We start from the raw sequence: 13,527 nt of genomic DNA, 5'->3' as shown, positions 1-13,527 counted from the left end.
TCTACTATTCCACGACTGGGGAACATTTTCAATTAGTATTGGAGTGGCTGGTTGCTGGGCAGATTGGGCTCTCCGGGATTCTTGAGCTTTCCAGGTAATGGTTCCTCTCTTTTCACAAGCAGCAGTGTGAAAGCCAACTGTAGAACTTCACTACTAAACAGTAAACAATTTAGGAATTACTTTGTAAGGGCTATTCATAACCGTTTATACTGATGTTGGGTACAAAATGTGGGCTATTTAGCTTCCTTCTGTTTCGTAGCTACTGTGTACCCACACACCCATTTTTATAAATACAAGGTATTGGTGACAAGGGAGCTAGATTGGGAGAATTTAAACAGTGCATATTTATCAATGACATAATGAAAAACTAATACAAAACCAAAATCAAATCAAGTTGCCCATGTCCTTGAGAATTTCCAAACTTATAGAAAAAGCTTTTTAACTTATCTCAGTAGATCACTCTCATAGGAAAGAGGAAAATGTTATGCAATTTTTTTTATCAATAATGGCTCCGTTGCTGCTTATAAAAAGTCCCTATTAGAATTTTGGCTGAAAGGGAACAGATTTTTCCGTTTGATTGGGGCTTGAAATTTGGCTTCTGACATTTGCCAGTTAGTTGTGTGACTCTATCCAAATTATATAACCTTTCTGATCTTGCTCCCACATCTGTAACATGGGCATACCCATACCAGCCAACTCAGATCTTTTCCTTTATTAGAAACTAGTCTCTTTGAAAGAAGCTTCTAAAAAAAGTGTCACAATTTTTGGACAAGTATTGCATTCACTGCAACAAATACTTGAATGCTGACTGAAGGCCAGGACCTAAATGAATGAATTCCTTCTACAGATGGAGCTCATGGTGTAGTCAGGTAGGGGTGAGATGAGATGAAACCCTAATATTAACAATAGCCTTTATTACTATTTATGAGCCTTTCCTATCTGTGTTGGGTACTGTTACTACAAGGTTTACACACATTATCTCATTTTATCCTCACAATAACCTCCTAAGGTGGGTCTCAATAGCCTCATTTTATCCCAGAGGAAACTGAAGCCCAGAGAGGTTATTTTGGTCAGGGTCAAACGGCTAATGGGTAGTGGAATCCAGATTGGAACCAACGTTTCCCAAATTCCAAAGGCTTCTGCTCTTAACCTTCCAGAGGAAAAGGAGCGGGATGTGTGTGGAAACTGGCTGTGTTAAACGCATTCTGGGATCCAGTGCCTGTAAAACGCCTGAAAAACAAGGCGACGAAGGACTCCTTAGATCATACCCTTAACCCTTTTTTCTGTGAAGAAAGTTTAACAGCTTCTCACCATCTGGATTGACCGAAGAGCGTTATAGGAAAAGAAGGCGAGCTGGGGCCGTGGTCCCCGAGGACTCAGCTGGCGGCCAAGCGGGGCTGGCGTGGCTGATCGCCAGACCTCAGGCGACCCGCCTCCGCGCGGGCGGTCAGGCCGAGGGTGCTTCGAGGTGAAGCGGCGGGTGAAGTGTGGGGCTGGAGGACGGCGAGCGAGCGTGTGCGGGAAACGCGGGGCGCGCACCGGGAAGGAAGCGGAGATCCGGGGCCGAGAAGCCCCACGTGTAGGGAGGGCGAAAGACGCGCGCTTCTGCGTGCCACCGGCTCAGGCCTGCAAGGACGGTTCTCCAGCTCCCGCCAGCTCGGGCGCCGCGCAACTCCTCCCACCCTCTCCCGCCTCCCGCGGCCAAACCAATGGGCGGGACGGAATGGGGGGGGGGAGCGCGGGGCGGGGCGGGGTGGGGCGCGCGGCTTGCGCGCAGGTGCAGCCCGGCGCCCGGCCCGCCTGTTCCGCTGCCGCCGCCGCAGCAGCAGCCGCCGCCGCCGCCGCCGCCGCCGACGTGCATTCCGCTCGGCGGAGGGGCCGGGCCTGCGCTCTCTCCTCCTTCCTCCCCGCCTCCGGCTGCCGGTAGGACCCTGTTTCCCGCTGCCACTGGGAGCTTGTGTCATCGCCCGCCCTGATCACGGTGAGGTCCTCAGGGAGCCTGTGGTCGCGCCCCCCGCCGCGTCTTTGACTCTCTGGCCCATTGCTCTGAGGCCGGCGTCCCGCCAGGGCTGGGTGGCCGGCCTGGGCGGAGGGCGGCGTGGAGCGTGTGGATGAATGAGGCGCTCTCGGACTAGGCCGCGTGTCCCGGGAGCGGCCCACGCCTCACCCGGCACGCTATGGGGAAAGCCGGGAGGAGGCGGGGACGGCCAGTGGCCCAGTCCAGAGGGGGAAGATGTTGGGTGGGACCTCGCTTTGGCTGGGCGGCCAGACACTCCTTGGTAGGAGGCCAGAGGACTGGAAAGTCTCTGCTCGTGCAGCTGTGCTTCGGAGACCTGGGGTTTGGCTGGGAACAGGTGTGAGTTACAACCCTGAGAAGGGAGATTCCTGGCCCTCGGGGTCAGGGATCAGAGGCTATCAATTCGTGAGCAGGGCCTCAGCGTGGCCCCGGGAGGTTCAGCTGGAGCCAGAAGACAGGGATAGTTTTAATTCCCAGCTTATAAAACGTGAGGTTAGCAGGCCTCATTAGTTCAGTTTGCAGTACTAAAGTCGGCTCAATTTTGCCTGGAGAAACTTAGAGCCAGATTGTCAGGGACCGAGAAAGTTTCGACCTGTAAATAAAAAGGCTTAGTAGATCCATTTACGACTAGAAGTAACCAAAGGGTGGATTCAGGAGGTTGCTTATAAGGGCTGATGAGTCGTACCTACAGTGCCAAAGGTGGAAGAGACTTGTTGGAAAGACCTTGATACCGGCATGTGTTCATTCATGCGAAAAATGGTGCTTGTGGGTGAAATGGGAAAGAACAGGTTCCAGATTGCGGGAATGGTTTGGTGGGAGGTGACTCGGTTGCTAGTGGCTCTAGAATGGATTTTCTTTGACACTCTTACCTGTGCTCCTGCTTCCAAATGCTTTCATTCATATAACCACATGTCAGGTTAAGAAAATGTTTTGTGAACAGTTTGGATGGAAGATTGGCAGCTAAATTTTATTTTTGATTTCTGGTGCCACATATTTTTAGATCAGTTTTCCAGGACTTCTCAGGAGTGACTGCTTTGACAACTATCAGAATCAGATCTGTTAACAGAACTTTTTTGTTTTCATTTTTGTTGAAAAATAAAGTGTGTCCATTTTAGATTGATAGATATAGTACGCTGTATTCTTAATCTATTATTCAATAATATATTGTGTGTGATGAAATGTGTTTTTGGTCAATGGGGACAGTATAAAGTTTTGTTCATATGTATGTTTGTTTTGACATTTCAGATGCCCCCCAAAAAGGGAGGTGATGGAATTAAACCACCCCCAATCATTGGAAGATTTGGAACTTCCTTGAAAATTGGTATTGTTGGGTTGCCAAATGTTGGGTAGGTGAATGTTGGGCTTTTCTCATTTTCGTTTTTAAATACTTTGGGTCTTGTTGTAGAAATGGGAACTCATGAGGTAATAAAAATTTAAATTGAAGAAAAGAGGCTAGGAAGCTGGACTATTAATATGTTGCAAAACAAGGTTTTCATTTACACTTATCTTACTTTTGGTTTTCTGCACAGCTACTGGGTTGAAACTTGAGTTACTTATATTGTTTATTTTGCTAAACTCAGAGGAAGAAGCAGTGGGATTTTAAACATCAAGTTGAACCAGATCAGCTCTGGTTCACCAGAAACACTGTTGGGAGATACACAGTATTGAATTTATGAAGAATTAGAGTAGTTTAAATTAGATTTTCATGCTGGCTGGCTCCGTAGGTACTTAGGCTGGCTACCAGAGGCCATGCAGTAGGATACCTTAGGAAATAGTTTTAAAAGCCCCATTATAAATTGTATTAGATTTTTGGGAGATCAGATGGCTGAATTTTTACTAGAAAAGAAGGTGACAAGTTTGAACTTAATATTGCAAGTTGTGTGCTAAAAAGGTATCTGTTATAAAGTGGCTAAATCTGAAAGTGAGAATAAAATTTTGAGTTTTGTAATGTTTAAAATTAAAGTGTATTATTACTGCAAATAAGACTAATTAGGAAATATTTGTGGGGTTTATTATATAAATCTGTACACATGCAACTTGGTTGTTCAAAGTCTACTTTTTCATTATTTGCCCTTCTATTTTAATACCTTTTACTAACCTTAAAATGTAAAATGTCTCAGAAGTGATTAGGGTGTACTAAGGATCCAATATGGATTTATTAAGGGGACGAAAAGTATTTTGGAATGTGCTTTAGGCTTTTAGATTGGTGGCAGGTAGGACAACCATGTTCTTTCACGTGTTCCTAGGAGCCCCTGTCATAGAGATTGCTTAGTGAATGGAGCATGGTGTGACCAAGTAAGGCAGTTCTGAAATTCTTGTAATGTAAAACATGGCAAGTGGGGCTGTCCTAATTTCAGTCTGGAGCTGGAGAGGTTTGCATTTTGAGGGGGTTTCCTGCTGTGTTATAGGCTGCTTGCAAAGTAAGACTAAATAGAGTGTGGGAATATAAGCAAAACAAATAATTAAGCAAAGTACTGTAGGGTGCTGTCAATAAACTTGAAAGCAAGATATGATCGTTATGTATGTTGTGAACTTTATTGTGTTAGTAAGCAAGACATAGTTTTTAGATATTAACATACTTCTCATTCTAGAATCATTTGGTGTTGTCAGTGTTCTGGATTTTGGCCATTCTAAGAGCTGTGTAGTGGTATTCCATTATTGTTTTAATTTGCATTTCCCTGATGACATATAATGTGAAGCATCTTTTCTTGTACTCATTTGCCATCTGTATATCTTCTATGGTGAGATGTGTGTTAAGGTCTTTGGCCCATTTTTTAATCAGGTTGTTTGTTTTCTTATTGTTGAATTTTAAGAATTCTTTGTATATTTTGGATAACTGTGCTTTATCAGGTGTATCTTTTGCAAATATTTTCTCCCAGTCTGTGGCTTGTTTTCTCATTCTCTTGATGTTTCCACAGAGCAGAGATTTTTCATTTTAATGAAGTCTACCTTATTATTATTTCTTTCATGGATCATGCCTTTGGTGTTGTATCTAAAAAGTCATTGCTGGGCTTCCCTGGTGGCGCAGTGGTTGAGAGTCCGCCTGCCGATGCAGGGGACACGGGTTCGTGCCCCGGTCCTGGAGGATCCCGCATGCCGCGGAGCGGCTGGGCCCGTGAGCCATGGCCCCTGAGCCTGTGCTCCGCAACGGGAGAGGCCGCAGCAGTGAGAGGCCCACGTACCGAAAAAAGAAAAAAAAAAAAAAAAAAAGCAATAAAAAGTCATTGCCATACCCCAGGTCATCTAGGTTTTTTTCTCTCTTCTAGGAGTTTTATAGTTTTGCATTTTCATTTAGATCTGTGATTCATTTGAGTTAATTTTTGTGAAGGGTGTAAGGTCTGTATCTAGATTCTTTTTTTTGGCATGTGGATGTCCAGTTGTTCCAGCACCATTTGTTGAAAAGACTATCTTTGCTCCATCGTATTGCCTGTGCTTGAGAAACTACATTTTGATATTTCATCATGGGACGGCTCTTCTTGTTGCTACCACTGCATGAGATGCGATTAGTTTCAGTTGAAGGTGTCAGAAAACCCCGAATAACTATGGCTTAAACAGAAGTTTCTTTTTTATGTAAAAGTGTAAATTTTACAGTCATAGATTGGTATATTGACCTTGCTTTATGAAATCTTAGAAACCCCAGCTTCTTGCACCTCATGCCTCAGCAATCCCAAGGGAATGGCCTTTCATTCTCATGGACCAAAGTGTTGTGAATTCCAGACAGCTGGTTATCCGAGGGGTGAAAGGACCAAACAACTTGCCCTGCAGTCTAAGAGGGATTTTTTTTTTTTCCTGTAAGCTGCCACACCATACTTCTGGTAATATTCCTTTGTTCAGATATAGTCATAAGAATTTACTTTCAAGGAAGGCTAGGATATGTAGTCTTTATTTTGATGGACATATGTTCAGTTAAAAATTCTGTTACTGTGAAAGGAGGAAAGAATGAATATTGGGGGACAACTGTATACTCTGTTCCATTACTCAGCAACTGCCTCAGGAGAGTATTTGTCTTGCTTAGTTGATACTTCTGGGAATGTCCTTTGATTGTTCCTACAGCTTGCCTTTTCCCAATTTGCCAGAGTCAAACCACAAAGCTATGTACTGTTGTTGAGGAAAACATTGTAGGAAATGCTTTTTAAAAAAAAAAATCACAGGGTAATTATGTTCAGTGTTTTAGTTATCTATTTTTATGTAGGAAACCACTCCAAAAGTTTGTGGTTTAAAACGATAAATATTTATAATAATATTTCTCATGATTCTGTAGGTTAGCTGGGTGAGTCTACTGCTGGTCTCACTTGAGATCCTTCATGTGGCTGCATTCAGCTGGTGGCTAGTGAGGGTTGGAAGGTCCAAGATGGCCATACCCACAGGGCTGGGGCCTTATCAGGGTTGGCTGGAAGTCTAGAGCATTTCTATCTTCCCTTACCTTCCATTTCCCTTCCCTTCTTTCTCTCCAAGTGGTCTCCAGCCCAAACTTTTTTATAGCATGGTGGCTGACTCCCAAGAGAGTGAAAATGTGCCAGTGGTACAAAACGCTCCCACCTATTTCTTTTAGTCAAAGCAAGTCGTGACACCAGCCCAGAGACAAGGAGGGAAGGGAAATGGACTCAGCCTCTTGAGGGGAGGAGTAGAAAAGAACATGTGGCCATCTTTAATCCATTGCATTCTACTGTTTTCCTATTTTCCTAATATAGTTTTGTATGACACCCATTTGTTCCCTGGAGAAGTCTTACTGGCTCATTCTTAGCTTCTTGTTCTTACTGAAGAGGCTCCATTCTTGATTGCTTCGAGAAACTCACTGGAGGAAGATTAATCTCTAGGTGCTCAATTAATAATGCTCTTTTTTTTTTTTTTTTTTTTTTTTTTTTTGCGGTACGCGGGCCTCTCACTGTTGTGGTCTCTCCCGTTGCGGAGCACAGGCTCCGGACGCACAGGCTCAGCGGCCATGGCTCACAGGCCCAGCCGCTCCGCGGCACGCGGGATCCTCCCGGACCGGGGCACGAACCCATGTCCCCTGCATCAGCAGGCGGACTCTCAATCACTGCACCACCAGGGAAGCCCTTAATAATGCTCTTTTTAATGCATATATTTATTTTTCATGCTGGCCAGTTGTTTTTCCAATATTTGATTATAAAAAATTTCATGTACAGAAAAGCCACTCACTTTTTATACAGAATAGTGTTTCGTATATATACATTATATATAAGAAACAATAAGCAATTATGTATATTCTATCCTTGGGATAGATTATATTTTTCTTTTATAATTTTAAAGTCTTAATAGTATCTTCCACTTGACTATTAATAATTTGTTTTTTGCAGATTGCTTGCATGAACTAGTTTGAAATTGATGTGGAAATGAAGGTACAGCGTGGTACAGATTGTGTATTTTAACTCTTTTGTAGGTCATTTAAGGCCTTTTAAAAATGTTTGCTTTTGACAAAAACTATAGCAAAAGGCAATAATGATCTGATTGCCAAAGCTGGTACTCATTTTTTGTCCTTAACTTACTTAACCTCTCTGCCCTATTTGGTCACTGTTAGTAACTCCCCACCTCTCTCAACTCCTCCTTCAGTCTTTTGTGCTTTCTACACTTCCTGTGTTTGCGCTCTATATTAGGTTTCTGTCCTTGGCTGTCTTCTCTTTTATACTTTCTCCCTGGGCAGTCTCATCCTCTCCTACTTTTAATCATCTGTTGGCTTCTCTTTTCTAAATTTATATGTCCTGCTCAGGTTGCATCTGAGTTCCAGATTCATATATCTAACTGCCCTGAATATCTCCAGTTAAATGTCTATACCCAACAGGTCTAAAACTGAGCTCATTGCCTCTTGCATTCCCTATCTTGGTTAATAATACTACTTTCCACCCAGATACTTGAGAGATCTATCTTTGCATCCTTTCCCCTCAGCTGTATTTTTCAGTAGGGCACCAAACCTGGTACCTGAATATCTCTCTGATCTATTTTCTTCGTATCTTTTTGCCACTCATTTCTTTCTTTTTTTTTTTAAATAGAATATAGAGGGTTACGAAGGAGTTCAGTTATTTTATTTTATTTTGCAGTACGCGGGCCCCTCACTGCCGCGGCCTCTCCCGTTGTGGAGCACAGGCTCCGGACGCACAGGCCCAGTGGCCATGGCTCACGGGCCGAGCCGCTCTGCGGCATGTGGGATCCTCCCAGACCGGGGCACGAACCCGTGTCCCCTGCATCGGCAGGCGGACTCCCAACCACTGCGCCACCAGGGAAGCCCTGCCACTCATTTCTTACTTGAATTATTCCAGAGGCTTCTTAAGTGGGCTTTCTGTCAGGGCATTATCTATAGTAAATCTTTTTTTGTTTTGCCCCAGTGTTTTTTTGTTTGTTTGTTTTTGTTTTTTAAATTGAGGTATAACATATACAGTAAAATGCGAAAACTTTAAATGTACATATCAGATTTTTACACTTTAATTCACCCATGTAACCAGTACCCACATCAAGATCTAGAACAAATCCAGTGCCACAAAAGACTTCCTTGTACCCCTTCCCAGTTGGTACTATCCTTCCTAGGATAGCCATATTCCAACTTCTGTTACCACATTGATTAGTTTGCCTGATACAGATGGAATCACACATTATGCACTCTTTATATCTTTTACAAGTCAACATTATGCCTGAGAGAATATACACTGTATTTACCCATTTTGCTATTGATGGGCATTTGGGTTGTTCCCTTTTTTTTGTCTATTATGAATAGAGCTGCTTTGAACATTCATGTACATGTCTTTTGGTGGGTAGATCTAAGAACTCATTTCTGTTGGGTGCATGGATACACTTACCCCACTCACTCTATCCCCCGAACTCCCCACCTCTAGGAGTTAAATAGCTTTAGATACTGCCACATAATTTTCCAAAGTGGTTATTCTAATTTATAGTGCTGGTATTGTAAAAAAGAGTTCTAATTTCTCTTCATCCTCACTAGCACTTGGTATTATCATTCTTTTTCATTTTGGCCGTACTTGTGTGTAGTATCATGATCCTTTTGCATACCTGTGACAGCTAATGATTTTGAACATCTTTTAATATGTTTACTGGACATCTTTTGTGAAGGATTTTTTTTCTTTTTAGTAATAATTAGGTGTTTTTTTATTCTGGATATGGGTTCCTTGTTGGATATGCATTAGAACTACCTCTTCCTAGTCTGTGTGACTTTTTGCTTATGAATAAATAAAAATTGTTTTTGAAGTAGTTTCACAATTAAAAAATTTCACACTTGCAAAGCTAGTTAAAAAAATTCCTGGGCTTCCCTGGTGGCGCAGTGGTTGGGAGTCCGCCTGCCGATGCAGGGGATACGGGTTCGTGCCCCGGTCTGGGAAGATCCCACATGCCGTGGAGCGGCTGGGCCCGTGAGCCATGGCCGCTGAGCCTGCGCGTCCGGAGCCTGTGCTCTGCAGCGGGAGTGGCCACAACAGTGAGAGGCCCGCATACCGCAAAAAAAAAAAAAAAAAAAAAAAAAATTCCTATATGAGGTCTGCTTACATTCCCCAAATGTTAACATAGTACAGTTATAAAAATCAGGAAATTAGCATTGATTTACCAATTGTCTCACTGATGTCCATTTTCTGGTCCAGGGTCTAATCCAGAATTACGTATATGTTGCATTTAATTGTTGCTGTGTCCTCAGTTTCCTTTAACCTAGAACAGTTTCTCACTTTGTCTTTCATGTCCTTGACACTTTTGAGGGGTGCTGACCACTTATGGTAGGCTCTTAAACCTTGGGGTTTATCTAATATTTCCTTGTGATTAAATTCAAATTATGCATTTTTGGATGCAGAAGTGACATGTGCTTCTTAGTACATTATATCAGGAAGCACACAATGTTGATTTGTCCTGTTACTAGTGATTTTAACTTTGATCACTTATCTAAGGAGGTGTCTGACAAATTTCTTCACTGAAAAGTTTACTATATTTTCCATTGCAATTAATAAATATATCTTTTAGGGAGATACTTTGAAATTATGTAAATATTGTGTTTCTCATACTTTTGCCCCCCAGTTTTGGCGTGTATTAATGATTCTTGTTTGAAATAGTTATTATTGTGGTGTTTACCAAATGGAGATTTAAAAATTTCTGTTGGTCTTCTACATTTATAGAGGAAACAATTTATAGAAGGAACAATGGAAATTCTATTGTTTAGAATTCTGTTGTTTAGAATTCTGTTGTTAAGAAGACCCCCCCCATTTTCTCATGAAAATGACTTATAATTTGTTTATATCAGGATCAGTTTTTACTTTGTTGGTTATAATGCGTTACTGTTGTTATTTATTTTGTTGCTCAAATTGCCCACATTTGGCCATCAGGAGCCTTCCTGTTCACTGGTATTACTTTTGATGTGTCCTCTATTTTTTGAGTATTTTCTAGTTTCTAGCTCCACATTATGTTCCATGCTTATTTGTACTTTCTCTGTCCCAGCTTTGTAATAAACAAATTTTTCTGTTGACATATGTTTTCATCTCTCTTGGGTGTATACTTAGGAGTGGAATTTCTGGGTTGTATGTAACCGTATATTTAACTATTTGAGGAACTACCAAACTTTTCTAAAGCGAGTATGTCATTCTGTGTTCTTACCAGCAATGTATGTGGGTTCTACTTTCTTCACATTCTCACCAATGCTTGTAATTATCTTTATTAAACATTTTGTAAATTGAGGTTTAGTTGATTTACAATATTATAATAGTTTCAGGTGTGCAACACAGTGATTCAAAATTTTTATAGATTATACTTCATTTATAGTTATTATAAAATATTGGCTATATCCCTTGTGCTGTACAATATATCCTTGTAGCTTATTTATTTTATACATATTAGTTTGTACCTCTTACTCCCCTACCTGTATCTTGCCACTACACCCTTTCCCTGTCCTCACTGATAACCACTATTTTGTTCTCTATATCTTCATTTTGATTTCATTTTATTTCAGATATTTTATTTTTTATACTATAGTTCTGTCTGGATAGTTTTCATATTTTTTCATTCCTCATTATCTTCACCTGTGAGTCTGTTTATTTTTTGTTATATTCACTGGTTTGTTTTGTTTTTTAGATTCCACATATAAGTGATAATATACAGTATTTGTCTTTCTCTGCCTGACTTATTTCACTAAGCATAATATCCTCCAGGTCCAGGCACATTGTTGCAAATGGCAGAATTTCTTTCTTTCTTTTTTTAATGGCTGAGTAGTATTCCATTGTGTGTGTGTGTGTGTGTGTGTGTGTGTGTGTGTGTGTGTGTGGTGTGTATCTCATGTTATCTTTATCCCTTTATCTGTTCATGGACACTTAGTTTGCTTCCATATCTTGGCTATTGTAAATAATGGTGGTATGAACACTGGGGTGTATGTATCTTTTAGAATTAGTGTTTTCATTTTCTTTGGATATGTACCCAAGAAGTGGAATTGGTGGATCATATGGTAGTTCTACTTTTAGTTTTTTTTTTTTTTTTTTTTTTTTGCGGTACGCGGGCCTGTCACCGGCCTGTCACCGCTGTGGCCTCTCCCGTTGCGGAGCACAGGCTCCGGACGCGCAGGCTCAGCGGCCATGGCTCACGGGCCCAGCCGCTCCGTGGCATGTGGGATCCTCCCAGACCGGGGCACGAACCCGTATCCCCTGCATCGGCAGGCGGACCCTCAACCACTGCGCCACCAGGGAAGCCCATACTTTTAGTTTTTTGAGGAACCTGCATGCTGTTTTCCACAGTGGTTGCAGCAATTTATGTTCCCACCAACAGTGTACAGGGTTCTTTTTTCTCCACATTCTAGCCAATATTTGTTATTTGTGGTCTCTGATTGTTATCATCTTTTTAATTATAGCGAAGGTGTGAAGTGGTATCTCATTGTGGTTTTGAATTGCATTTCCTTGATCCCTAATAATATTGTACATCTTTTCATGTGCTTATTATGCCTTCATTTTGGAAAGATTTTCATTGGGAATTGCAGGAACAGTTTTTCTTTCAGCACATTGAAGGTATCTTCCATTTTCTTCTAGCTTTCTAATGAGAAGTCTGTTGTCGTTATTATCTTGGTTTCTTTGTACATAATGTGTTGGTTTGTTTTTTTTTTTCCTCTAGCTTTCTTTAAAATTTTCTCTTTACTACTGGTTTTCAGAAATTTGATTTTCATATGCATTGATGTGGTTTTCCTTATGCCTCTTTTGCTTGGGGTCTGCTGAGATTTTAGGCCTGTGAGTTTATGACTTTCATTAAATTTGTAAACTATTTGGCCAGAGCATGTCTTCAAATGCTCTTTTCTCCCCCTGTCCTCCTTTCCCTTCCTCTCCTTCTGAGGCTTTTATTGCATATGGGTTAGTCCTCTAGGTAATATTCTGCTGAAGCTCTGGTTATGTTTTTGTCCAGTTGTTTCCCCCTGTGCTTCATTTGATAGCTGCTATTGTTCTGTCTTCGTGTTCACTGATCTTTTCTGCAGTGTCTAATCTACAGTTAGTCACATCCAGTGTGTTTCATTTCAATTCAATTTTTTCAGATACTGTATTTTTAATACAATAGTTCTGTCTGGATGGTTTTCATATTTTCATTTAATGCCTCATTATCTTCATATTTACCTTTATATCCTTCAGAAAAATTTTAAAAAATCTATTACGTTTATTTTAAGATCCTCGTCTGCTAATTCCATCATCTCTATCATTACTGGGTTTGTGTTTATTGACTTTTATCTTGCTTTGGATCTATATTTTCCTGCTTCTTTGCATGTCTGTTAATTTTTATTGGATTCCAGATGCTGGATTTTATGTTGAGTGCTGAATGTTATAGTATTCCTTTAACGAGTGTTGGACTTTGTTCTGGCATTTAGTTTTTGTGTATCATTTTGATTGTTTTGAGGCTGTTTATTATATTTTCTTATGATGAGTTCATAATATTTTTTGCTCTGGTGCTACTTTAGCTCTGATACTAAGATGTGACTCTTTGAGGACTCTACCCAAGTTCCCTTATATTATATCTTTCTCTGCTCTGGCTGGTGGGGATGTGAACTGTTCCAAGCTCCGTGTGAACCTGAGAACTGTTCACTGTGCTTCTTTTGAGTGTTTTTTTCTCCTGGCCTTTGGAGACTGAGCTTCCTCATGTACAAATATTACTGAGCCACATTCTTGAAGATACCTTCTGCTTATCTCCAGAGCCCTCTCTCTGTGCAGCTGCTTCCTTTCTAGTATACTGTCCTGTAACTTTTAGCTACTTTGGCCTGCTCAAACTCTCATCTCAGTCTCTTTAACTTGGCATGACTGCCGGGTTCTATTGGTTCCCCCTCCCTGTGCTGTGTCTTTGAAACCACCTTTAGGCAGTAAGCTAGGGTAGTTTTAGAGCTTAGTTCATTTGTTGTTCTCACAGGGCACACAGTCCTGTGCTACATACTGTCCTCTGTTTGGAAACTGTTGATTTCATGTTTTATCTGATTTCCTAGCTCTTTGTGTCAGGAGGGCAGTTCCATAAATAGAAGGGGAAGCAAAATTCCCCAATAACATTTAAATGAA

The 13,527-nt window shown here is 41.3% G+C and overlaps 1 protein-coding gene across 3 annotated transcripts in view; it reads left to right on the top strand.

The window, feature by feature from the left end:
• Positions 1-3,262: 3,262 nt before the first annotated feature.
• OLA1 (Obg like ATPase 1) overlaps positions 3,263-13,527 on the top strand; it is a gene marked incomplete at its 5' end in the record, with an annotated part of 164,823 nt that continues 154,558 nt past the window's right edge. For all 3 annotated transcript variants that reach the window (XM_079710277.1, XM_079710276.1, XM_079710275.1), the window contains one exon: positions 3,263-3,363. In XM_079710277.1, the coding sequence (XP_079566403.1) occupies positions 3,263-3,363 (101 nt within the window). The remainder of the gene's footprint in view (positions 3,364-13,527) is intronic.

The sequence above is a fragment of the Hyperoodon ampullatus genome (genome assembly GCF_949752795.1).
Source record: "Hyperoodon ampullatus genome assembly, chromosome: 8".
NCBI lineage: Eukaryota > Metazoa > Chordata > Mammalia > Artiodactyla > Ziphiidae > Hyperoodon > Hyperoodon ampullatus.
Note: the sequence above shows the minus strand (reverse complement) of the source record. Positions and strands in the feature narration are given on the sequence as shown.